The sequence below is a fragment of the Stegastes partitus genome, unplaced genomic scaffold (assembly GCF_000690725.1).
Source record: "Stegastes partitus isolate 25-593 unplaced genomic scaffold, Stegastes_partitus-1.0.2 Scaffold493, whole genome shotgun sequence".
In the NCBI taxonomy this organism is placed as follows: Eukaryota; Metazoa; Chordata; class Actinopteri; family Pomacentridae; genus Stegastes; species Stegastes partitus.
In genome coordinates this window covers 349,550-377,476 of record NW_007578224.1, presented here as the reverse complement: position 1 = coordinate 377,476, position 27,927 = coordinate 349,550, and the positions used below count along the sequence as shown (strand labels likewise).

The following is a 27,927-nucleotide window of genomic DNA, read 5'->3' as shown; positions in this document are numbered from 1 at the left end:
GTAGGTGTCAGTATCAATTCAGTGGAGTAAAACAACAATGTTTCCCTCTAAAATGTCATATAAAGTTACAGAACATGGAAATACTCAAAGCACGAGAGCTTTAAAAATGCATTTAAGTACTTGAATGTGTGAAAAAAAAAAGAAATCTGTCTGATTAACTTTTTATTTTTCTAAAAAAGCTGAAATAAAACCCACAGTAACCAAGTGAGATTATTAAAAATGTAGAGTTTAATATATATATATATATTTATTTCTGACATTCTGATAAGGATTGCAGGTAGGCTTCACAGTACACACTGTGTTCCACTTGATATGCTAAGCAGAGGAGGAAGGGGTGGGCATGGTGGGCTTGACAAGCGGCAGGTTTTGTTTGTACATTAGTTGTGATAGCAGAAGGAGGCAGTACATCCACAGGCAACTTCCGCTCCTCCACCGTATTGCTCAAAAACCCACAAAGGACCATTTGTCGTGATCCACATTCTCTAGCATCCATCTATACATTTTGTTCATCACCCCTCTTACAATCCCTAAAAAGACAGTGGTTGACACAAAACATGGATTATCAAAAGACTATCTAAGCGCATGCATGACACTTTTTCAGATTTTTTCTCATTTAAACCCCCCTCCCCATACACAAAATGTAAACAAACTGGGCTTTACTTTTAGGCCAACATACATGGTGATGAGGTGAGTTGGGAAATATAGGCCGACTGTAGTTTGAATGCTTGATAAAACTATGCAACAGTGTACCATTTGGTGCAAAAGGTTGCTCCTATGAATATGTGCTTCAAAACTGCTAGAAAATTAATTTACTGGCTGAAATTAGACATGTGATGAAATTATGACTCGTGTTTTTGGGGAGGGTACAGATGTTTTGTTTTTTCTTGTTTTAGCAGCATAATAATCATACACCTATAATGAATATGAATGCATGCTTTTAGGTGGCTGTAAGTTCCAGTTATGATGCACAAAAGCATTACAGTAATACTGCCCAAATACTGGTAATAATACATGCCAACAGGCCTTAATTAACCTTCATTCAAATACTAACTTTCCTTTGCCCTGTTAGTTCATCTAAAATCAGGTAGCCTACCATTTGTAATCTGAGTCAGTCACATTCAGAGATACCCCTGCCTCCTCGGATAGATTTATGGATCCAGCACAGAAAATAAATCCTCTATTACACTTAATTATGCCTATAGTTCCAAAATAACGACCAGTGTGAGGGCACTTGCAATTGTTGTCATAAAATTACCACAACTACCAATATAATTAACATCACCAAAATTCTTCATAAACATAGTCCATTGAGAACACACACTGAGGCATACCATAGATCACTTCTGGAGAGAGAATAATCTTGAATTTGTTTTGTCAGAGGTTAATTCACACATAAAACAAACTTGAAAAATTGCTTTGCAATGAAATTAATGGCTTTTTTTCTGTAGGTTTGGGAGGGGTGACTTTGACCACTTTTTGGACTGAGGTCGATCAGTAAACACTATAATTGCACTTTAATTGACAAAATTATTGTCCTAAGACAAATTACAGGAAATTAAAAAAGTGACACTGCAGCATCTGTTATCTGGGGAATTTTAATTATCTCTAATTAATTGTCTGGGGTGATACTACCAACAAAGGACGGCAACTTTTTCAAATTTGATGTGTGCCAAATTCGACTATGCTTTCTAAATAACCATATAATCAGTCCAATATTATAGGCTTAGGTCTACATTTGTCTTCATTATGAATTAATACATGGTACAAGTGAGTTCAAAGGAATCTAACTATTTACACAGAATCGCTTAAGTAACGGATTTCAAAGAAAAGAAAGGATAGGGCATTGGTGTGTAACTCATTAGTGCTCTAGCATGTCTGAAGTCAAAGCTCAGGAGGCGGAATTAGAAAGACCACATTTGATTTCTAGCAGAAACAACTTTCTGCATTTCTGCTGCAGCATCATAGTTACCTGGTGTTAAAGTGAAAAATTATGAATCTACAGTAAACCTGTTCGTCGTGTGCAGGGACAAAAATAACATCAAATTTTTTAATCATTACATTTTCTACACGATAAATATCAGCACATATATTATTATTATTATTATATATTCAAGATATGCATTTTACATATACTTTTCCTCTCAGCTTTATATACATCAGTTTATGTACAGTCTTTGTATTTACACTTGGGGTCAAAGGTCACTAAACCTGAAGCACTTGAAACAAAGTTAAGAGAGAGACTCATACGAACCTAAAGGCAGTGTCATCATCCATCCATTATCATTAAACTGCACAGCACAGGGGTGGTTTCTAAATTTACTGTCCAAAGTGAAAAACAACAGCAACACTCACACAAAGTAAAGCACTGCCATTCTCAGGCCCTTGATCCATAGCAGATCGATCATATTGGCTTGTCATGCAAACACGTCATGGTGCTTTCTTCCTAACTGAATAACAGATGCAAGTATAAAAACTTGAATTACAATAACATTCTTCTCATACTGTGCTGGTATAAAGTGAGTTAAAGTGAGTTTACCTATACAAAGGTAACTGTCTGACAAAAAACTACAGTTGTAATTTGTGATAGAAGAGGGGAAGGAATGATAGGAGGGGGAAGGGGGGGGGCTGTAACACTAACAATAATAAAACTGCATTAAATGTTTCATCCTGCATGCAAAGCCTGTCTCTTGGGCTCAGCATGTTCCTAATGTGCACAAAGCTTGAATACCCTGTGAGCAATGTAACCAGACTACGCTCTCACTCTGTCTCTGTTTCACCCTGAGGATTGGGCTTTGCTCCTAACCATGTCAGGCTCTGAGTTTCCCTAACCAAAAGTTGTACAACTTGTGAATATCATATTGCAATTTGATTGCATGTTCTAATAAGGCAAAGAAAGAAACTGAAAAACACGCAGAAATACAAACCACTGGATTAAACAACAAAGATGAACAAAGCAAAGCAAGAAAAAACAAAACAAAACAAAAAATCTTTTAAAGTAATACTCATCTATATTCCAGTCTTTCCTCCTAAAGGCAACTGTTCCTCCACTATGGCATTTTGGTGTTTTTTTTTTGTTCTTGTTGTTGTTGTTGTCGTCACATTAATGTACTAGCGAGCAATTGTAAAAGTTTCTTTGCAGCCTGTAGCAGATGTGAGGGAGGGTTCATGTTCTGGTTTCAGGTGGGCATTGGTGAGGCCAGTTGGTGTTTCCATCAGGCCTTGGCGGCGACAGTTAAGAGTATGTACAGCCATAGGGGTGCTGGTAAATGATGCCTTAGGGTCATAGGTCATAGAGTGGTGCTCTGGGGCTCCTCCTCAGGCACAGCGTCCCCCTCTGGAGAGTCTGTCACTGCCAGGGACCTCCTGCAGGGGGCACCGCTGAACTCATCGATGAGGCTGTCCAGATTGACATTGATGGAGGGGATTTCATAATTGAAGATATCTAATGGTGAGCGTGATGGGAAAGGTGAGTAAGATGAGCAGAATAGTGGAAATGGCGATGGTGAGCAATAGGAGGAGGAGAAGAGGGCATATGATGATGATAATGAGGTGTAAAAAATGGAAGAGAGCAGAAATAATATTAATCGTTTTGAGTCTGAACTCATGGTAAGTGGCAAATGATGTCTGACCTGACTGAAGGAATCAGTAGATTACATGTACTTCACATTCTACACAGGGATGTTTTCAGTGTGGTGCTAGTCACACCAGCAAACATGCTAGCGACTAGTGTAGTATGTCACAGCTTTTTGTGTCTTTTGAGTCAACAACAGCAGATGTTTTGTCAGATAAAATACACTAACAGGTCAAAATGACTGCACAACAACACATTACACGTTTACAACAACTGCCAGGTAAACCAACACAGAGGCAACAAGATGTGTGTGGAACTCTGTTGGAAAAAATGGCACCAAGACACCAAGTGGGCTTAAAGTAACAATGGAAATCTCATGAGGACTGGATATAGTATTTGCTGGAAATATACGTATTCCAATGTGCTGCTCTAAGTTACTGGAAGCGGCACATCCAAACAGAGACTGATGACTACTCCTGTGTAGGAATGAGATGGAGCGTGGCAGTGTAGTAAGAGGAAGCAGAGGTTATAAAAAGCAATGAACCTGCCAAAGGAAGAGTGGGGGTTACCTGTGGCCCCCTGATGCTAGTGGCAGAGGCATTAGAGGGGGATGTCTGCCAGCGTAGGGCTGGGAATGGGGAACAAAAGGACGAGGGGCTTTAAGATGGACCTTTGTAAGCAATGGCATCTGCAATGTGAGCGCAGTGTGGTGCACTCTGGGAAGTCCTTAAGCCATGCACTATTGGTTGAACTACAACACAGCGCAGAGAGACAGTAATGTCTATCTGCTAAGAAGGTAGAAAGTTCTGCTTGAGTGCTACAGGTAAGTATGTTTGAGGCAGGCTGCAGGAGACCCCAGAGGCATCCACAGTACGAGGCCAGGCAGTGAGATGGAGTGCATGGGGCGGGGGCGGTCTGGCTTACCCTAAAAGTCCCCCTCACACTTAGCCCACACTGAATCCCTGGCCTCACACAGCTGCAAGGTACACAATAGTAGCAGGGGGAACAAGAGAATGATAAATATAACAAAGTGACAGAATGACTGGTTCATATTGACAGAACACCTCATCATCAGAACATCATACTGTTGATAAAATGTGGGGTTTGTCTGGCTAGGTTTCCACGCCTGCTACATGGTAAGAGACACTTGACTGGTGTAAACTGTGTAAGCCTCTGACCTACCTCTGCCGAGTGGGGGTCTGGGTAACACAGATAAACAGAGAGCACATGATGAATCTAATGGCAACTTCCATACAAGCAGGACGAGCTATGCTTCTCTGATGTTTCCATACATTACCCGGAAACATCATCACATAACACAAGCAATGAATACATAGGTCAGGAGGTCTGCTCACTACAGTAGCACAAAAATGCTGATATTTACATTTTATCATTCTCAGGCATCTGTGTCTAAAAGGCAACTTTTATTCATTCAGACATTTGTTTGGGAACAGTCAGTAAAGGGGGACGGGTATTTTCTACAGTGACAAGTCCTACAGAGTCCTACACTCGTCCACCGTCTCCATTGGACAGAGCCACAGCGAGTCTGAGAGAGGGCCGCTGCAGCCCCACCTGTGGTGGCGGTGGGGGTGTTGTTGCCAAGGGCTGATGTTTACCTGTAGACATGCTCTCTCCAGGAGACAGTCCATCCAGGAGGCCCTGCTCCAGGGGCTGGGGAACTGGGGCCATGGCCGAGCCAATGAACCCCGGTGGGGCTGTTGGTGGCTGAGGAGGGGGCAGACTGGGTCTCTGCCTGGGCTTTGGGGCAGGCCGCGACTTGGTGAGCGTTCCGGTCAAGGAGGGTGGGGACGAAAGAGAGTGGGGTGTCCCCAACGGTGTCTGCCCAGGGGACGATGGGGGTACTTGCCCCGGAGGACAGACCAGTCCATAAGGGGAAGGCGTGCTAGGAGGTGTTGGGGACAGGCTGACAGGTGAGGGCTGACCCGTGGACTGGTCAGACATCCCTCCAGACTGGCCATAAGGGACCTTGGGAGGCACAGGGGCCAACTTCTTGGAACCTGAGAACAGAAAACGCAGTCGTATTGGAGCTTCCTGTGACAGTATGAAAAACAAACCCTTTTCAACTTCAGAAAGGCAGTGTGAGCTCAGATTGAGAGAGGGACTGACCTTTGCGCAGGGTGTGTGGACTGTGCTCTGTTGAGTGGGGAGACTGGCTGCTGCTCTGAGGGCTACTGCTGGGGGGAACTGTTGGACCTGCCACCTGGATGGCTTTGTGTCCAATTACAGGGGAAAGCTCTTTACTCTTCAATGAACTGAAAAAGACAGGCAGACATTGGTATGTGCATAGTACCAGATACAGTATGTTTGTGAACAGTGAGTGTTTTGGATAGTTTGTATACCACACGTACATTACCTCAGTGCCACAACAGTCACTACCATCATCATCACCATCACTGTGTATAATTGCACTGAATTCATGACAATTAAATCAAACAAGGCTACATTACGGTAAGCAAGTCACATCTCTTACACAAGTATTTCCACACCAAACAACATCCTATCTTTTTGAATGCCTCTTGTTTAGGCATTTTATACAAAAATGGTGCACATGATTCCTTGAAACTGCAAACCTTTCCACGTGATGTGCATTTGTAAAGTTGTCTTTTTTCATTGACATAAATGTCACTGACGAATCACTGATGGTGTATGAAACATATATATTTTGTTGAAATAATGAAGTTAGATGGAATAATTAAACAGACAGGGAGTGCCTGGCAAGTCCAATCCGAAAGAAGCTACAAAGGAGCATAGAATTTCAGTTTTAAAATAATCTAAAAAAAAGAAAAGAAAAAAAAAAGTCAAAATCTTCAAAACAGAATATCACTGGCTAGATTTACCATAGCTTAATGTTGTGTTCAGGGGTTAGTATAGAAAATCACAATGTAAATTCCTGTCTTCTTAGTCCATATAGGAGTGAGAGGTCTAAAACGTTTTTTGATGTCGAGAAAATTAATTACAGCCCATCTGGCATGCAAACTCACAAGATTTCGACTTCATGACTGATTACTGATTAAAATGCAACTGGGCTTGTAAAACTCTTTCCAGCTTTAGCAAACAGCAGTGTGTGTGTATAAACTCATAAATACACTTTTCTTGGGTTTAATTTTGATACAACACAAACAACAGTGAAAATACACTGAAAATTGATGAAAGAGCCTGCATGCAACTAGATATGACTGACAAACATTTCTAAATAAACTGCATGAACAGCCAATAAGCATAAATTATTACAATGGTTATTCAATAACGCTGATTTTATTCTTCATTGATGTGCTAAGGTGCCGGAATGCCTACATATTTAACGAGCTCTGCATTTGTCAAATTGCCAGGGATATCTGTAATTAAAGTTTGCAATTAGGACAGTAAAATATCAATAATGAAGATACTTACATGCATTAATGAGCTATGGATATCAAGTCTGTTGTCATTCTGATTATTATAGCTGCATCTGAACTTACACCCACAAAGAACACCCATTTCACAGTACAGTAGCCACATTTAAGATTATGTAACGTCAAATGAACTGCAATCTCCTGCAGTCATTTCAGCTCTGTGTCTTCAACAAGAACGCCATCTAAATGGCAAGCCATGGAGCTTCCAAATCACAAGGAGGAATGTTATCAAGTGACCCATTTCTGACTGCTGACAAAGATTTGTTGGAATGATTCAAACTGTCCTGTGTGGTTGTACCACCAAAGACTTATGAGTCAGGAAACTGCCAGAGTCAATCTATACAAACTCAGCACTTTAGGTCTTGCTGGAAGATGCTTATGCTGTATGAAAATATTCTATACCATACTGTACTGCTTACCAGGCCATAACTGCAGCAAGGGTAGTATATTATTAACCTCAAAAACCTTCTTTAAAAAACAAGCTTTTCCTGTTGGTTAGTGAAAAAAAAGCAAACTTCAGAATAAGTATGCTCATATGCTGTAAGCCATACGCTGCATAGTCCGTGTCCATTTATCATCTACTCAACACCAGAATCCAACTGAACACTATATAAGCCAGTAACATCCTTGGTTGCTAGGCAACCCCCATGCCAGGCATCCCCAGACAACCTGAATGTTACAGCATCTGAAGTATGTAATTTGAAGGGGGAGGGAAAAAAAGCAAAAAGAACATATGAGCCAGCGAGCTAGAGGAGAAATACAGCTGCCACTCTGTGATGCATCCATAGTGGCCATGGGTGTGTTGTATTTACCTAGTCAGCCTGGGGGGTCCTCTCTCTCTGGCACATGGACAGGCAGCCCACGGTGGGGGTGGGGGCGCGGACGAAGGGAGGCTAGGGGGGTTGCCAAGGCTCTGGTCATGGCGGGTTAGTACCAAGGGGGTTTTGATGTAGAGTGGTGAAGCATTAGTGTCTGGCGGGGGGGCATGCGACATGTCACCAGGTGGGCTGTGCTTGGGGAAGTGCAGACAACTCGGTTTGGGGTTCGAATTGATGTCAAGTGAGGAGGAGGAGGAGGAAGAAGAAGAGGAAGGGGGCGGGGCGGGAGGAGTGAAGCCAGACCAGCGCAGCGGGGGTGGGGGTGAGGCAGGGGGCTGGGACTCGGGGCCCGGTGCCACAGGGCGAGCGCAGGGTGGGGGTTTGGGATAGAAGTGGTGGGGGAGAGTGTGGCACGAGGAGATGGGATAAGGGGGGGGTGGCCGGTCCTCCCCTGGGGGTGGGTGGGCATGAGAGGTGTCCGGCCGATTGGGCGACACGTTGTCTGAGCTGTAGATATTAAGAGAATAGACAGCACAAAAGAAACAGCTCTAGTGATTGAACAGGGAAACGCATTGGAGCGATATAGGATAAGCTGTTTTGATGATTAGGGTGTGTTAGTGTGTTAGTTGGTCCGTAGCCAAAAACAGGAGGAAAAAAAGAAAAAAGAAAGACTGCATTTTAGGGTGGGCGGTGGGCACCAAGCTTAGCACACAGTCAGCTTAGTGCAAATACAAAGACAAGCACAAAGAAACAGCAAAGAAAATAAAGTTTTATTGCCAAAGGAAAAGAATACAGTGTGTAGGATTCCCTCTGTGATCACCTTGTGTCTGCACACTGCATAGAGCTGTGAGGATCTTTCTCTCGAGCCAAAGTGCCGGTCTGCAACTTACAATATCATCAAGCTGAACTGATGGCTGAATCTCTGCTCTCTGCTGGGTATGGAAACCTATCTGCCTATGACTTGTTTGCATTGCAGGTCCTGCAGTCAGCCCAGGGCAGTGTGAAACAGACACAAAACCCTTTCAATGGCTGAAAGAGCCACAGGAGATGAGGGGGAAAGCCAGCCAAGCCAGAAGCCATATTATCTCTCGTCTGCCACACGGGCAGAGTCAGTGACCATGAGGTGATTATTCATGTGTTTAACTAAGATAATGGTGAAATCAGTCTGAGTGTCAAAAGAAAAGTAAATAATTCACGATCAAAGCTGAGAAAGCCAAGCCACGACAATGGGAGATTGGATATATCAGCATGCTTGCAAGGACTTGAAGATTGAAGCTTAGTGCCATGTAGAGAAACAAAGCTTCCACATACTGTTTGGAATAAAACCCTTCAGAGCTCAAAAAAATGACATTATTCTTTTGACCCACAGTGACATCAACCCGACAAAGGGACAAAAGGGCAAACTCAAGACATGTAGACAGAGTTGTAAAAAACAGAATATGGCATGAATCTGTTGACAGAGATACATGGAGGCATCGCAGATTAATGGAAGTATGATTAACACAGCCTCGGATCTTGATTACACAGAGCTGGGAACATCGATGATGGTAATGATGATGGTGATGACGATCAAACTGAACAGGAGTGGATGCATGAGGAAGAAAGAGGGGCTGGGGGCAGAGTTTCCATGGGGACTTACCAAACCCTTTCTCCAGGTGGGGGTGTGGCGGACGGAGACGTAGCGAGCTCTCCGGGCTGCTCAGGGATTAGCGTGTCTGCGGGAGAGCCGGGGCCTTGCATGCCTGGAGGTGTGGAGGAGGCCTTGCGTACCAACGTGGATGAACCCTTACGAGAAACCCAGGAGGTGTCCATCACCCTGACGCCCATACTGGAGACAAACACGTGCGTAGAGTTATGTATTATGATAGCAAAAGCAACAAATGGAGTGAGAGGGAGGGGGGGTCGTAAGGAAAGGAGTGGGAAAAAGGAATGATACGGTACCTTTGTATCTTCCTAATGCTGCATTAGTAGGGGAGAAGAGAGGCAAAAGGGATATGAGGTCATAAGTAATGCAGACATGGTTCACAAAACAAGAGCACTCAGTGTGTGTGATGGGGAGATGAAATCCACAGTGGCAGGGAGGAGCACAAGGGATGTTCCAGAGGTGAGAGGATGTCAGGTCACATAACCAGCGTGCACTCATCTACTGAATGCCCATTAAAGGCTTGCTTTTTCTAATTAAACCTGTTTAGTCTTAGAAAAGCGTAAACACAACAGACAGAACAGATGCTTTTTCATAAGCTGCTCATTACCTGAAATAGATAAAAGCTATTTTCTATCTCCCCTCATTGAGTAGTTGCTGATTATGTGATACACGGATTTAGATCGATGCCTATAATATTACAGGCTGTTTCATGATTTGATGGGGGTATTTCGTTGAAGGCATCGGTTCTAATTCCTCCAGTGATTTTCCACCGGCTGGATGAATGACTCAGGCCAGGTGACGCGCTAGCCAGACTGTGAAGGAGGAGCTGGGTGTGGGAGGATGGGAAGATAGCATTGGAGAAATATTTCCTGAGAAAAAAAAAAAAAGGTAACCAGCAGCTCTCCATCAGAGACCTGTTGCCATAGAGACAATGCCACTCAAGGCAATGCAGTCCCATGCACTCAAATGAGACTGGTTTTCAGCCTCTCCTTGATGAATCCTGATAACAGGGGGTGTAGTTGTATGTACTGGAGTTATTGGCAGTTGTGACATATACTAAGATGCTCACCTCTCTGTTGCCTTCTGACTCACTGGAGCGCAAACTTTAGATTACAGAATGCGCAAATACTCCAGCAAAGTAATGGCTTTTTAATGTGCTACTGCTGCCCTCCTCAAATATAAGGATTCAATATCAGCTGCCTGCGAAGAGGCGTGGGTGGGAAGAGAGAGAGAGAGAGAGAGAGAGAGATGGAGGGAGACTGAGAGGTGGGTAGCAGAAGAGTGCACTTGGCATCTTACCCATCTTTCTTGTAGAACTCCAGCATCATGTTGTCAGTGGCGACACTCAGTGGGCGTCGGCTCTGGTCGTGCTGCTGCTTGCGATCAGATTGGTCCATGTCAGGCGAGGGCATGGAGCTGTAGTTGGAGTTGTGGTTGGTGTGGATCGGGCTGCCATAGCTGCCTGTCAAGTTGAATTCAATCTCTAAGGCAAGAGCAGACACACCGTCAGTGTGTGCTTCATTGCATCTAGAGTAGTGTTTTAGTGTGTGTTGTGTGCACAGTACTGTAGAAAGTTATCTACAAGTTGTAAGAATTGGAGTGAAAGTATAAACCACCAACCATGAAGGTAAAGGTTTTTGTCTACATAGCAGCCAGTGTTTAAATGGTAACATTTAATGCTAGTTTTAGAAAGAGTAACAATCTGATCTGTTAAATTATTATACATATAGTAACTTAGAAATTTGGTAGTTAAGCATCGTGTGTTGTCTTCGAGTATGTTTTTGTTGTGCTGGAGCTGGTTTACTGTAACATGTATGTGTATTTTGGTGTTAGTGTTGCTTGTTTGATTTGAGAGTTGTGCAGGCCAGTAATAAGATCATAGATTATTATCATATCCATATGGGGCTGAGCAATAAGGAAAAAGAAAACCGCTACATTTTTCAGGTATTTATATGATTATGGGATGCAAAGCTATGTATATGTGAACCAAACTGGTCAAGTTGTAGGTCATTATCTGATATTTTTGTTTTTAATCCCACAATATAGTTACAGGGATGAAAACACATATGGCGCCCCAGCACAGTTACATTATTACATACATAGTATGTAATCCCCACCTCCAGGGAAGAACCAGTCAGCATGCTGGATGATGGGCTCAATGATGCCAACAATCTGCAGGGACACTGTGGTCATCATCTCTGTCATGTTCCTGTAAAAAAAAGGAAAATTGAGCTACACCATTATCATTATGTCACTAGTTTTACGAATCAACCCACACCAAATTAAAAGTAGGCATTGCCTAACAAATACATACGGTTCAGTGTGTGTCCACAGCAAGTTAGGTCCGAGGACGATGGCCATGTTACCAGGAGTCATCTTGTTTGCATCTTGGTACTCACTCAGCTTGGCTAAGAATTTGATTAGATATCTGCAGAATGGAATACAAGAGTGCATTTTAAAAGTGATTTATGACCTACTTGTTAGTTGCCACATATTGTAAATAATTCACAAATTCACTAAGTTATTCACTTTCGGCAGATTGCAGATACTCCATAAGGTGGAGCTGCTTGATTATAGTTCTACACATCTCAGCCCTTCCAATCTGTTTTGGTAAGTAAAGTAATAGCAGCAGGGACTAGCCAGCTGCAGGCAGTAAAAAGGTAGCGGGAAAAGTGGCACAATTGTCAATACTGCAGAATCAATAAAATTCTTTAGCTGTAGGCGTGATATTAGTGCTGATTACTGTTACTTTTCTTTCCCGTAGGCGGCACAGATTGAGCTGAAATGTTCAGGACTGGAAGGATGTCACTAGGGTTTTCAGTTGGATGAAACTGTCCAGGCTTGGCTTTTGAGTAATTTGTATCATCTTTTTTTCTTGATATGCATCTTACATGACTTTTCTGTCCATATGCTTATAGCAGTAGGGCTACACTGAAACATGAGCAATTGCACAAATTAATGGGTAAAAATTCAGGGGAAGCAACTGACCTGAAATTGTTCAAGTTGTCTGTGGGGAGTTTTTCACACGCTGCCATTAATGCTTGTAACCTCTTGTCCATATCTTGAATGCTGGGGGGAAAAAAACAAATCATTCTGGTTTGTTTTTTTGATGCTCTACTTGTTAATAAATGCCACCATTTTTCATGTTGGCAGTTAAGGGCTCCTGTATAATGACTTTCGACTGCTTTCTATTTTTCATCTTGGCCAATGGCATAATTGAAGAAAATACTTCAAATAAGAAAACAGCGACTCACTTGGAGGCCTGAATCCATTCTTCATAAAGTTCAATGGTCATCAATGGCTCAGGGAGCTCACGGAGGTATGATTTCAGGGCCCCTGTGGGTGGAAAAAAAATACAAGGAGAGAGTGAAAACCAGCTGACTTTTTGAGGGAACTGCTATACTGGTGAGGCCATGCCCCACATCTCAACTCCCCTCTAGCAGGCCCTTGCAGCTTGTGCAGCTGCCAGATTCAGATTGCTCAACAGAGATTTCATGCTAATATGTGAAATGGACGGCAGTATCTGAACAGAAAGCCTTTGGGAAAAAAAGCACCAAGGACAGAGCTAAGGACTGCCTAACTGCTCTCCCAAAGAGCCACATTTTCCAACTAGAGTACATCCAAAATCAATTCCAAAAAAAAAAACATTTGCATCGTGCAAAAGAACTCTCCGCAGCTTAAGAAGACGTGGAGTAAAACTCATTGCCTTACTGTTTTCTTCCTGCCTAACATTGACAGAATGTAGGGGTTGTTGTTATGGAAATGGGCTTTGAACAAGGCATTTGTGTGGGTGTAGTTCACCTGCGATGGCGTGTGGGTCGGAGGAATACTCCTGCACATCAAGAACTCCACAGTCCAGGGAGGCTTTCAGCTTCTTTAGCTTGGAGGCCGACGGAGCCACTCTGAAGAGGCCCTATAGCCCCCACACAGGAAACACATGATCATGTGTGACTATCACATCTAACATGAGCAGATGATGAAATGGTAAAACACAGGAGCATAATGCTGATTTCGCGTGCTTTCATTCAGGTACACATATGGACTTTCCTGCAGGCTTCACAAAACAAAAACATGTGTGAGTGATGTGTGTATGTGTGTGTTCCTTCTACCTCCTCTTGCATGCCACACTCTAACAGCATGGTGACACAGGCTTCAATGGGGAAGGCAATCTCTCTCCCACTAATATTCAGGTGTTCCTCCAGGGACTTGCCAAACGACGGTTTCTCCACCCACGCCTCTGCAACACAAAACAACAACTAGGATCACACACAGATCTGAGAAGCCTACGCAACACAGCTATCATCTTCCTCTGAATGACTTCGGACCAGTTGTTGTATATAAAGGTTGAACATTATTTGGTATGTATTTGCAAAATGTGATGTTGAAGTCTTCTGCTTGGTTCCACAAATCAGCTATTCAAATAACCAGGTGCATAATCGTTGCCTAATGAGGCTGTTACGTGACACATCAGGGCTGTTATTTTCTCTGTGGCTTATCATGTTGGTATTGCTTCAGGTGCAGGGATGAAGCAGATCTGTGCACACACACACCTCTACTCACAGTGGATGACTCACCTTGGTGGGCTTTAATCTGGGGCAGGACACTATGAAGAATCTCTAATGACTTCCTGTGATATTCTGCCTGCGTTTCTATCAGCTGCAGAAGGAGACGGCGCAGGAGGAGAAGATAAAATGCAATGTTGTTAGATCATCTACAATGTTTACTGTGACCTGTGTGAAAACAGAAAGAAATGCTCCCATTGGGATTGGAATTTAGATGATACCATTTACTTACTGTCTGGAAGTAGTTTGCATAGTCTATTTCTTTGGCCACAAAGTTGTACATATCCGCCGACAACTGATCCTGAAGCAAAAAGCAGAGAAAAAACATATTTTAAATAATTATCTAACTTCAGTGCTATGTATAACTGTAATATCATCCTGGCAACGCCGTCCATTCGTGTCTAATACATGCAGGCGGGTTATACATCAAAAAGAGAGCAAAAGAAGCTGGGGGGAGGGCATAACATGAGTTGCTCTGATTGGTGACTCACTCTACAAATTTCCATCCGATTGGCTGCCTCCTCCATCTCCTCTCTTAGGGACTCGGACTTGGCGCCAGGCTGCAGAGTGCTTGGGTGACTGGATGACTTGGATGACTGCTGAAATCTATGGGGACAAAAAAATAATAATAGCATTGCATATGGAATGATTCCTGCATGGACGCTTTAAACAGGAGTGTTTATTTAAAAAAATAAAAAAAAAAGAATCTAGCTGGGGCAGATTGTAGCCTGGTTCTGTCATGTGGATTTCCTTCACCTTGTTCGTGCTGAGTCCATATCCAAGACAAGTTTAGCCAAGTGCTTTCTCTGTTTCTGGATGTTGGGGATGTCCACCTACAAATGAAAATGGAGATGCGAAGTCAGTCCAGAGAATTAAAGTGAAGACCTTACTGTGCTTGGATTTTTGTTTTGCTCATAACACTGGATTAAAAAAAAAAATGCAGCTTTGCAATTCTGTCATATCAGGAAGGTGCTATATCTTAATTGGTGCTTTAGATAAAAGCAGTGCCAGCTCACCTCAGCAAGCACATAGAGAGGCTCCACCACATCTCTCTCTATCTGGAACTCAAACTGAATGAGCTCCTGGGCCAGCTTCTCCTCTGTCTCTCCACACAGCTTTAGCATCTTCCTGTTTGGTGACAGCCAAACACAAAGTCACAAGCAATCAAATGCAATTAAAATGCGGACAAGGGTAATGAGGACAGAGAGGAATTCGATATACCAAATCAATATTTAAAGATGACTGTATGTGTGTGTGTGTGTGTCTGCAGGGGGAGTTTGTGAGCACAGGCCTGTTAGTTAGTAGTTAGTTACCCCAGGAGAGAGTCGTCCCCCAACACTGCAGCCCCTTCTTCCATGCACTGTGCCAGGATCGTGAGTGGTAGTTTTTTCTGACAGTAGAGAGAAATAATGTTGCAAAGGCTTCTGTAAGAATTGCAAAAATATTCACACATCATCGTCACACATCAGATCGGTTTCCATCAGCTGCCAGGTACTTACAGAAGGTGACTTGACAGATCTCTTCTCCATATCAGTCCCCTGCTGACCCTGCAGGCAGGCAGTCAGCTTCTTGTGAGTACTGTGTGTCACCTGCTTGACCAGATCCAGACGCTTCTCCACCTGGAAGAACACACATGCACATCAGAAACGGCTTGGAATACCCCTGCATATACAGTATGGATGTATTACCAACATCCCAGTTCCTGTAATCTAACAACACATTTGTTATATTTCATGCAGCATCAACAATCAGCGCCTGCTATTATTTTCATGGTAAAGGCTGGCAGTACGCAGTGTGATGTGCATGCATAAAAATGATACTATAGATTTGCATTTCTTGTCATAATTTAAAATAAGTAGAAACAGTACAAATATACCATGTCTTTCATTAGCATGTTAGAGCTGTTAATCACACAAAATAAGTAACTTTCAGACATTATTCATGTTTGACTTCTCATAAACCTAACTGATTTCTAACAGATAATAAAGTAATCTTTACTTGCACCTCAGATTTTGTATCTAAAACTGTTAGAATGAAACAACATAAGGATGAATTAATCTATGACTGAGCTGTCTCTGCTACACAGACAACCAAGCACACTCACATTCATACCTATGGACAATTTACAATCACCAATTAACCTCTGCATGTTTTTGGACTGTGTGGGAGGAAGCCTGAGAACCTGGAGAGAACCCACGCTGCACGGGGAGAACATGCAAACTCCACGCAGAAAGATCCCGGGTGTCCTCACTGGGATGCGAACCGGTGACCTTATTGGTGCGAGGCAACAATGCTAACCACTGCACCACCTTGCAGCCCCTAAGTCATCATTATCACATTATTCGTAAAATACCATTTGTTAAACCAACAATGACTGTATTGTCTGATCAATTTAATACTTTTCAAGCTATTCTTACACACAGGCACACACACACACTAATGCAAAACATGTAAACAGCTCACCTGAAGAAGGTCCTCACTCAGCACCTCCGTTTTTTCTGCCCTGTAAAGGTAAAAGTGTAAAACGGTTAGGGCCGTCAAGGGTGGCGACAACATAACTATTAGCTGATGCAAGTATTTTTAAAGGAAGGAACACTGCGCACGCCTGTTCCTATTGGATACAACTATTGAGCTTTGTGCAGCTCTGAGCATTGATACTGTTGGGCAAAAAACATATATGTTACATCTATTTTTTCATATATAATCTATGAACTCTCAACTGTAACTCATCAACACACATATGACACACATGAGAGGAATCTGAAATATCCGAAGTGAAGAACATGTGGCGAAATGACATCACACATATTACCTTCCCCGGACGTGCTGATTTCAGAGACTTCATGAGTCTTTGCCAAAGCAGCAGTGCAAGACTCATTCATTGACTTTTTGCACATCATCAATGTGGCCTCGCTCCACAATAGGTCAGCCACATCCACACACCTGTCCCTTTGGAGTATGTGTGTGGGCCCATGTGTGAGTCCAAGTGTTTGTGTGGCTGTCTTTCTGAGTCATGATTTTAGACAATACATAACAACAACTCAGTTTTATTGTGCAAATTCAAAACATATGTCATCTCACAGTGCATTACATAGTAGGGTACAGAACTTATGAATTTTGAATATTTGTAAGGTCACTCTGTCATTGAATGAATATTACTGCCGCTGATTCAAATATGCCAATCCCCACTGAGGAACATTACATCCCACTGTGAATCCAGCAGACGGGGACTTAGCAAAAGTCTGAAGTAAAAGGCAGAGCTGCAATGCCGATGAAGCAGATAGAGCTACTCATCCGCAGCAGCGAATGAGCCATACGCCCAGAAAAGAGCAAACCACTGGATATCACATATATACGGTGTCAGCTCCACTCAGACAGCTTATATTTTAAGACTTTTTCGACAAGAGTGTTTCCCATTTGAGCTCAACATGCATTTTATAAACCTTCAAGAAAAGATCAAAGAGGCCAATTCTCTCTTAAGAACAATATATATCAATGTGTCTTAAAATTAAACCCAAAACAAACTTGTAAAATACAATACAATACTTTATGCCGATGAGCGAGGCAGACAGTCTGACCTCCCAAAATGAGACAAACCCCACCTGCAGACCCCCAGCAACCACCCAGGGGTACGCACACTATCGGCATTTCCCCTTCCTGTCTGCACTGCCTCTTCCTGCGATTGTGCCCAAACTGTGCCAATGCCAAATGCAAATAATGAATCTGAATTTATCTCAACCAAGAAAATGGAAAAGACCTTGGTTTGTGCTCTATTATTCATCAGCAAGACAAAAATAAATCAGCAGCACATAACTAAAGTGCTCTTTTCACGTATGATGCTTTGCCGTCAAGCCTTTTAAAATGCACAGCGTGGTGGCTCTGTATGCTTATATTCAAACAAGGGCAGAAAAGAAAGTGTCTGCTTAATGTCAATGTGCAGTTGTTAATGCATATTCCATACATTGTCACCAATGACACAGAGTTTTAATGATGTCAGCCATTAGCATCCGTGGCCTCAGTGCCAAGATGTGAGCGTGGAGCCATGGGAACTGGGTCAAACCATGTACCAGTTGATCTAATCACAGCCAGCCTCCTGGAAAACTGCTCTACTCACTGAGCTAGGAGGAAAAATACAGGAAATGTGTGCGTGCATGCCTTAGAGTGAGAGAGAGAGAGAAAGAATGATAGCAAAGCGAGAGATTTCTGGCATGATTTGTTAGGATATGTGTGATCGCAGATTGCTGATTACATGACAAAGGCGGACAAAAATAACCCGAGCAGTGCAGTAAAGTTTGGCACCGTTTTGCTAAAACACTCCACCAGCCTAGAAAATCTGTTCTATAGGACACCTTCCCGCGGACTGTTAAATTTATTAGATGCTGAGTGTATCTGTCCTCTGGGGGTCTGCAATGCAACTGTGAACTTGTCGCTGTTGCATGGATGTGCGAGCTGAGGGACCTGAACAGGGGCCAGCAGCATGGGTGGGTCAAGAGCCCCCGCAGTGAGGAGGATGTGGAGCAGCTACATGTCTGGCAGAGTTACATGCACAACCCGTGAGGCTATCTGATTGCCTATATCAGGAGCTTCGCTGATAAGTTACACCATCAACTTTTCTCAACAACAAGGATTGGTGAAAAAAGTACAGTTCATTTATTGCATTTGATTTTCAAAAAAAAGGCAATACAACTTCAAAATGCAGACATCTAGTGTTCTCACTGACTACCACTGATGTGACCATTATGACCGAGACATCAAACAGATCAGAGCTTATTTTCAAAGGCAACACTGTTTTGTTCTATGTTTGTTTTCAGACAGTGGCATTTCCTCTTAGGAAAGCAGTATCATATGTAATCTGTCTGTGAAGACACTGAGAAAAAAAAAACAAAAACACAACAGCATTGCTGAGGCTGGAAATCTGGGAGGTATTGGAGTTGCTTGACCAGATAGAACCTGATGTAAAGCGAGCCTGAGGGACAGTTTGGAGGTGAAGACAGATATTCCTCTGAGCAAATAGTGTGCAGATTGAGTCCTAGGAGGAAAGTAAACACGTGGGAGAGTTGGCAGCCATGTGGGTGGTGTGCTCATGGAGGGGGAGGAAGACGCTGCCAGGTTTATGCCAACCATCTGCCACAATGCAGACATTCCTTTACCTGGAGTTGCTGATGACTCAATAGAAACACACAGACGCACACAAACACCTGCACCTTTATATTTACATAGTAATGAACTAAAGTCAAAATGCAAAAATTTATCAAAACACACAAAAGTCTTTCAAACACTGATAAAAACTTGTTGTGATACACTGGTGAAAAGGACTTCAAATCTATGCAATGCCAACATGAATGACTCAAGAGACGGGAGGAGGATGAATTAATTGAGACAATATTTACACAAACTGCCACACTTTGAATAACTCCCTCTCCACCTCTGCTGACAGCATCACCAAAAGGCTAATAGCAAACAAGGTCTGAATCTGTCAAAAACATCTGGGCGCGTGTATTTACAGCTGCCAAAAAAAAGAAAGAAATGCAATTTTACTGCACATGCATATCATCCCAGGGACTTTAAATATTCCAAGTCATTGCAGTTCCATTAAGTTGGAGGTAAAATGTGTGTAAAATACCCAGCTGACCATGTCAGCTGCACATTCCGGCTATCTTATATAATAAATATTTCTATCTCGAGATATGTTAATGTTGGACAGCTGCATCCTCAGCCCCCCAGCACTGTGCACGGCTTATGAAAGCATGAATAATCCAAGTCGACATAATCAAAATGTGAATAAAATAACATGCGCAGTCTTGATCGTATTTTGTCGGCCGTTGCTGACTTTCTGTGTCTGAGATTCGTCCGAGCAAAAAAAAAAAAAAAGCTGTCATGCTCTGGTTTGCTCACACTGCTAGCCGGGCTGAAAAAACACTTTGAGACCTGGAGGAGCTATGCTCGATGCTAGGTCCTGAACTGCTCAGGGAGGGTAGCAGAGCAGAATGGTGGCCCTGGGCCTCAGCAGGGCTCCACACGGCCTGGAGCGCTGGCATGAGATCCACAAACACACACACATCAGCGATCAAGCTCGAGATGCTCTCTGAATATTTCTCCGTTGAATGCTTTTTGTTTTCTCCAGACTGCAGCCGTTGTGCATCTAGAGGCCCACTCAGTTTCCTCCCAAATGACAAGGCATGGGGGCTGATGGGATACAAGGCTATGAAAACAGAGAAACCCACTTACTGTAGTTGTCCAGCAAACTAGGTCACAGTTCTGTCAAGTATGCAAGAATAACTGTGAGGGGAGTGAACGCACACACACACACGAGCATGCACAAAACACACATATGTCCAGAGAGGGAGTGAATGAGAGNGAGAGAGAGAGAGAGAGAGAGAGAGAGAGAGAGAGAGAGAGAGCCTGCAGCGCTCACCAACGTTTCACTGCAATCACAAGCAGTGACTTATCTCTAATAACTTTATTCATGGTGAATTATTTCCACAAAAGGCGTGCTGCACTGTGACTTAACTATGTTTTTACACCTGTCATCGGCCCAAGTACATACACACACACACACACACACACACACACTGCACCTAAGTGATGCCAAATGTCCAGTAGAGAGCATCAAGTCGACACTGAACTAAAAAAAAAAGCAACAAAGACCAATGCAGCGCTCTACCCAAGCTACGAATGACAACAGCATCTTTCTTTGTTAAAGCTATAAATGTCTTGTAACATGTGAGCTGGCAAAGCCAAGCAAATGTGACGAAACAGCTAATACCAAATGAGCGTTTCTAGGCAACCAAAGCAAATGAAAGATTTTGCATTTACTGTAAAGACGGCAAGGGAGATGGAGAATCAGCCTTTATATTTAAGAGCAAATAAAATGAAACATAAGGAGCTATAGCGGCAGCAGTGAGAGGTAAACAAAACAGGAAATTGTTATTAGTGGATTAGTGCTTCCTTTTTCCCTCCGATTGGCATTCCTGAATGGAGGGAAGTGGGCATGCTAACAGGGAGTCACTCGTCTCCTTAGGACTTATTTCTAACAACATTGCCACTCTAGCCATCTGTAGTTTTTCAATTCTTAGAATTATATAGCAAGTAGCTGCATTCACATTTGCTATGACCACTTATGAGCAGTGAACTTAACACGATGTGAGAAAATCAATGACTGTTTTCTGAATACTTTCACATCACTAAGTTTGGAAAATTGTATCTAGATATTGTTCTTCTTTTCATGAGGAATAAAGATGGCTACCAAACCAGATCACATTGTTTCTCAGGTAATCTGCAGTTTATTGCAAAGACAGTTTAATTGAATCATCATAAATTTCATTAAATAACAATGAAAAATGTTTGGACTTAAGGATAAAACAGCACTATAGCACATTTTAGAAATTATTTGTCAAAAGCAAGTCTTAGGGTATCTTTGAGTGTCAGACTGAATCCTCTGTATACGCTATCTTGTTTCTGAATGTCTCACAGCTGGAATTACATCTTATTTATCTGTTCTGTTTCATTCAGGCCCCATGGCCTCTTCCTGTTGAAGATGACAGGTCATGAGCAACACACTGGGTCAGCCCTGACACCTGTGACACACCGCGGGTTATGATGAAGCCCACTTTAATAAGAACCAGGTCCATAGAAGCAAAATCAAAAAATCTAAGTAAAAATGAGAATCCGAGTCTGCCATACCTAAAGCTTTTTGTATGCCATGATGTTTTGTATGCACTTTTAAAACACAGCGGTGCTGAGTTTACAGTAGTCTGCCAGTATGGTGGCTCTTTAAGAGGGTTAGTCTTTTGAGGGAATCGGCGACATGGAGAGGGAGAGACAGCGTTTCTGTCTGATATTACATCATCTCTCTTTTGATGGCCAAAATGGCCCCTTGACAAAGGCTCTTTATCACTACCATAGCCTGTAGTATGCTGTCTCTGAAAGGCACTGATGGGGTTATGGGAGGGTTATCAACACTGACCTTGTATGCTAGCACTGAATGGCATGATACAATTACAGCAGTAGCTCTTGCTTTGAATAAAGATACATGATCCAGTACACAAGTAATGACTCATTTCTGATTGCAGATGACTCAATGTTTCATACTACTGTAGTCATGGAAGGGCCTTGACTTGCTAAAACTTTCAAGTCAAGATTTAACAACGTGATGTGCTGGAAACTCGAAAAAAGTGAGCCGTGAAGGCAGACTTCGCTAAGATTTCCATAGTGTTGTCTTCATCTGCCAACCCAGAGAATCCAGGCAACGAGGTGGAGGAGGAAGAGAGAGAGAGAGAGACAGAGAGAGAGGGAAGAGGGGATGCTGCATTGGCATGCAACAAGTTGCCTCCTACATCTCGTGTTACCTGTCAGCTACCTTATGCTGTTTTATTTGCCTGAAGGTGTGTTTATGCTGTGCTGAATGTAAAAACAGGCATGAGCAGTTATTTCTAACGCTAACAGAAATTTGTTTACAAGGTTAATATGTTCAGGGACACATTCATGAAAAAAAATTCTAGAAAGAAGTACTAAAAGTGCACACACTGATAACAGATAATGTTTCCCTTGTTCTTGTCCTTCCTTCTTCTTTTCCCTATATGTCTGTCTCCTTTAAATTTCCTCTATGGACACTTTTGTCACTCAAAACCTAGGAGAGGTCAGCTTGCATACGCATCAGTCATACATTTACCTACTGCGTCAGAACAGAAGCAGAGTTAGGAGTGAGACAATGCAGAAGAGAGAAAGCATCTACAACTCAGCTGCCAACCCACAAATGGCTGCCATTTTCTGATAATTGCATTGTGGAGTGGCGAGACAGAAAGCAGGAAGAATGTGTTCAACATGATGGTATTGCTAAAAGATCCTACAGCGGCGGAATGCAAAGACGGGAAGGGGGTGACAGTCAACTTACAGTGATGTTAGGGATAGAGGAAGTGGTAATGGGGAATAACATATTGAATCTCTGTTTCTTTTTTCTTTCATTTGTGAAATATTACTGTGCGAGACAACATATTATTACATGACTTGTGTGATGGAATCTTTTACCAGGCTGTCCTAGACCTAGATAGGGCAGTGAGTTGGGAATAGAGAAATAGGTCAAGAGAAATGGAGGGTGGGAGCTGGCTGAACCAATGCAATCTTTTCCTGGCTTCTTCAGAGTGTATGAGGGCATAAAAAAAGCGCAATGGCTTTTTTTTTTAGACCAGTGCAAACACTTAAGTGACGGCCACTAGTCTTTTAAATTAATTTTAACATCACCAAATGACTTTTGAAAAGCACTGAGTCCTCAATTAAAGTCAAACTGTGGACAAAATTAATGCTCGTGTCGAAAAAAAATCAAAAGAAACACAAAATTCCTTCACTTTACAGAGGTCTGACACTTTGTTGTCTCTTCCATCGCACCATTACACACTTCTTTTAGCTAGACAGCATGAATAGGTGTCTCTAGTATGAAGTCTTGCCTCATGGTGGTAATTGGTCAAGCTGATGATCACATGACATGGATCTCACCCAGGCAGGCGGCAGCAGCAGCAGCAGCAGCAGCAGTAGCAGCAGCCTTGGAGAGCCAGAGGGATGCTGACACAGCACACCTGATCGCCAACCCCCCACTGAAAGAAGACCTTCATTACCCACCCCATATAAGAAAAAAGACTGCCAGTGCAGAAAGACTTGACGTTACAGAGACGCTAATACATGCCATAAACAGATGAGTGGATTAAAAGTCTGCAGTTGTACCCGCCTAATCATTATCTCATGCTAATATATACACCCACCCACTCAAATGTTCTTAGTATTAAATCATACAGTTTCATTCTGGTGCTCTTGATTTAGATGGTTTGAAGAGACTGAGGACTGGTCACTGGCATGATTAACTCCACTGAGACTGCCGAGGTCTGGGAAGGTCAAGGGCTCAAACCAAAAGAGAAACCCTGCTCTGCTCTAAAGATGGTCCAAGCTTGAGTCAGCAGAAGAGCAAATCTGAAGCCTCTGTGGATGGTTAAATCATTGATTAACAGAGTTTTTTGTGGTTTGTTCCTTCCTATAGGAGCCTTGTATTGCCAGTGGAAATAAAATGAAACAGCTAAAGTTTAAAACCAAAGCGCCTTCATTTCAGCAAACACAGCCCGATGAATCTTCCTGGCAGAAAGGGAGCTCAAGTGCAGTGTGAAGTAAAAACAGGAGGATAGCAGAATTGTAGAATGTGTGAACGTTCGTTGTGCGATGCTTCATTAATCTGCACATGCACACATTTGTCCGCCCACTGATCCCGCACTAACACACCAAGGCATGTGGGCGTGAGGACACGTGGATCCAAAGATGCATGCATGTAAAGCATCATGTACGCTGTCGCTTCATAATAAATGCCTTCACATCCACTTTGGGAGCAGTAAATTCAAGGGACGCTATCATCCTTCTATGCCTCAGCACAACACCTCTGAACTCCTTCAAATCATCATCGAGAGACAAGGTGACAGTCTTCAAAAACATGCAAAATGAGATGGAATTGAAAAGAAAAAAACCCAGCATTCTGATGTTAAGGGAGCACATAGCAGCATGAAAACACTTTTGATGGACATTTCTACCCAAAGCACTTGAATGAACGAGACCATAAATTACTGTTCTTGTCAATACTGAGAAAACTCAGCATGGCCTTGCTTCATTGTCATTAAATGAGCAGCCTCAGGTTGTTCGTGACGGTAGAGGTTAGGCTCTTCCTATCTTTCAATCTACCACTGTATACCAATGTTTGACACAGCTCAAGGTCACCACAGTATCAGACCTTCTACTTCTTGCCCTGATCCAAAGCTCAAATCAAACGAGGTGTCACTGAAGCTCCCCTTGATATGAAACTACTCTGAATTCCTGATTATGGTTTAATTGAAGGGTTTGAGAGTGGTAGGTCCTGCTAGGTATCATTAGTAGGAGGGCAGGGACACTTCTGTTGCTCATTATTCTTTTCTTTAGTACAGAAAGACCAACTTAGCATGTTGCTCTTAGGCACATTCAGGAAACAGCAAAATGTGAGAAGAATGTTAAACTCGTAGCTGCACCAGTGTGCACCACATGTAGGGAAAGCATTCAAATATGGCTGTTTAAGTGCACACAAGGGTGGTACAGTGGTACTGTGGTTAGCACCAAAAGGAGTTTTGGGTGTGAACCTGCTGGGAACTTTCTGTGTTGAGTTTGCATGTGAAGTTTCTCCAGCATCCTTCCACAGTTGAAAGAAATGCATGAAGGTAATTCTAAATTGTTTGTAGGTGTGAGCATGCATGGCGGTGAGCTTCTCACCCAATGTCAGCTGGGTTCAAGCCCCATGCAAAACGTTGAGAAAGTAAAGTGGGTGTAACTAATGGATGGAGGGATGAATACAATGTACAACTGTCATATCTTCTCTGGCTCTATGAAGGCCTGCAACCCGACTGCCCACACACATATCCAGAATCACACCCACACACACACTAATGAGTCATACAAAAATGATTCTAAAAAGACTGCAGCTAGAAAAAGGCAGCCTAAACCAACCAAAGGGGTAAACGATGGCACAGAAAGAGTCTGCAAGGTGTGTCCCCTCCTGCTTCTGATGCATGCCTCTCACACAGGCTATGACCCACGCCTCCTGGTTCTAATCCCCCGGTGCTGAGCAGAGGAACACCTTCTGGCCCAGCGCTGCTTGACAAGCTGCTCTCCCCGGAACACAGAGGGTGGGGAAAGACTGATAAGCCCACTGGACCTATGCAAAAGGTCACAAAGCATCCATCTCTGAAGATGGGGGGGGGGTTCAGAACCACCCAGATGCGGGTATGACAGAGGAGAGGGATGGAGAATCCTTCCACAGCAAGCTCTCGTTTTGTGAGATTTTGAAAAGAAACTACAGTGGAATGACAAAGGCGTCTCTTTAAAGGCGTAAAAATCAATCATTCCAATAAAACGCATTTTAGATTAACGCCAGATGATTACAACTAATGGGCTCGATAACCCACGCCTAAGAGGTGCTTCCCTCCTCACAGCTGATGTTACTGCGTAATGAAAACATTGCGCCTTTTTTTCCCCATTTTTTCCCCTCACGTCGCAGCCCACACCGCATCCGTCTGCATCACGTTCACCTATTGACAGGTTCGGTGACAGGAGGTACATTTAATCACGACATAACCCCTTTTCTTTCTTTTATAAAAAAAACACACTCCAGAGATGATACCCTGTCATGTTATATAAATGGGGTCTTCACTGCGTGATTGTCCCTGCCCCTGCGATTGTCTATATTTAATGAATTTCCGTGGGCAGGTTGTGGCTGCTGGGGCAATGCGCCTACACGCTGCCTATGCGGTAGCTTATTCCAGTGGATATTACGCATAGGAGCATGGGGTGTTCTTTTGCTCCTCTGTGTTGCTACGATTGCACCGAACATCCTGTGACCCCCATAATGATCCTAGTAACAAATAAAATTAACCATATTTGCATGGAAATGACTCACATCCTATTGGGGCCATACTGGAGGGGTTTCTCTTCCCTTTGACTTGGCCCCGGCGAGAATAGCGCACTGAAAGGGGTTCGCTTACCTTCCCACCGTTTGGTTGGCGAGCTGTCGCATCCGATTGAATTGCTTCTTCATCTTGTATTTTCTGTGTTAACACCTATGGGGGGGAAATATTCCGCATTATTTCTCTCAGTATATCGCTCCGTCCTCCACAGAGGGGCAACGCAAAATCCAATCTGCCATATTCTCCTTCCTTCATTGCAAAGCTGCCGAAAACTTAGTCCGCGGTTACATATTTTCAAATGATGTGCATCTATTCTTTTCCTTTTTTTTTCTTTTTTCTTTTTTTTTTTACATCTATATTTGCCCCATTGCCTGCGCAGGGATGCTGGACCAATTCACCGCGGGCACTCGCAGGCAGAGCGCGACAGCAGTGACAAGTAGCGGCTGCGCAGCAATGCAGTGTGGGAAATGTAGTGTGTCGAAATTCAGGCTGATTCAAGAATCCAATCAGTTCCCACAGAGCAAGGCTTGATCAAACGGGTCTGTATTGTTGATTTTTTTTGTGCAGTTGCCTACAATAGTATACTACGATTTGTAGTGAGAACGCAAAGAAACTGTAGAGCTGCATTAATATAAATACATATATTTTGCACTAGACCTATGCACACACAGAGAAAGATAGATATTGGTTAGATAATAATACTGAATAATTTGTTGCTATATCATATCATACCCCCCAAAAATGAGAGGGAAATCACCATTATGCCTATAAGTGGTGGTTAATGTCCACAAAAACCTTCACTGCTGTAATTCAGCCTGGCTAACATCCCCATCTAGTGTCTTCAGTGTGCCAATGCAACTAAAGGGTGCTCAGAGGCAATACTTAATTAAAAGAGAGGGAAAAAAAGTTAATGAACAAATTAAATATAGGCTACTGCACTTTGGTTAAAGTTCTTCAGCTCACAATGGAATAATAATTATTATAATAATTAGAAATGATGTACTTTTTTCCCCTTTAATAGTTTCTGTGCATGTACAGTCATCCTCAAATTAATTCATACCCTTCCATTAAAGAAAAGGCAAAATTCACAATAGTCATTCAAATAAGTAGAAACTGAAAAAAGCAATAAATAAATAAAAAAAATAATAATTATAATTTAGTGAAACAAGACATTGCTGGTTGAAAAGAATTATTTTAAAAAACCAAAACTATCCCGGACAAATTAGAGCACTTTGCTGATGAGCAGTGGGCCTAAAATCAAAACACCTGTCAACAGGTGCAGAAGTCTGATTGAGAGTTACAGAAAACACTTGATTGAAGTGACTGGCTCAAATGATTGTTCAACAAAATATTAGTTTATGGGTCCCATCATGCTTGTGTGTGTGTGTGTGTGTGTGTGTGTGTGTGTGTGTGTGTGTGTGTGTGTGTGTTTAATATTTATGTTGAACCGCAATTCA

At 42.7% G+C, this 27,927-nt stretch overlaps 1 protein-coding gene across 1 annotated transcript; it reads right to left on the bottom strand.

The window, feature by feature from the left end:
* Positions 1-205: 205 nt before the first annotated feature.
* Positions 206-26,601, bottom strand: arhgap44a (Rho GTPase activating protein 44a). The gene is made up of 22 exons (XM_008287278.1): positions 26,549-26,601; positions 16,473-16,512; positions 15,509-15,628; positions 15,323-15,399; positions 15,026-15,137; positions 14,766-14,842; positions 14,501-14,615; positions 14,242-14,310; positions 14,022-14,103; positions 13,557-13,684; positions 13,249-13,360; positions 12,702-12,783; positions 12,436-12,516; positions 11,762-11,875; positions 11,565-11,656; positions 10,747-10,930; positions 9,744-9,761; positions 9,442-9,630; positions 7,797-8,309; positions 5,699-5,844; positions 5,188-5,589; positions 206-3,442 (listed from the first exon to the last, which is right to left on the bottom strand). The coding sequence occupies exons 1-22, from the start codon at positions 26,599-26,601 to the stop codon at positions 3,288-3,290; spliced, it is 2,961 nt and encodes a 986-aa protein (XP_008285500.1). The 3' UTR covers positions 206-3,287.
* Positions 26,602-27,927: the final 1,326 nt, after the last annotated feature.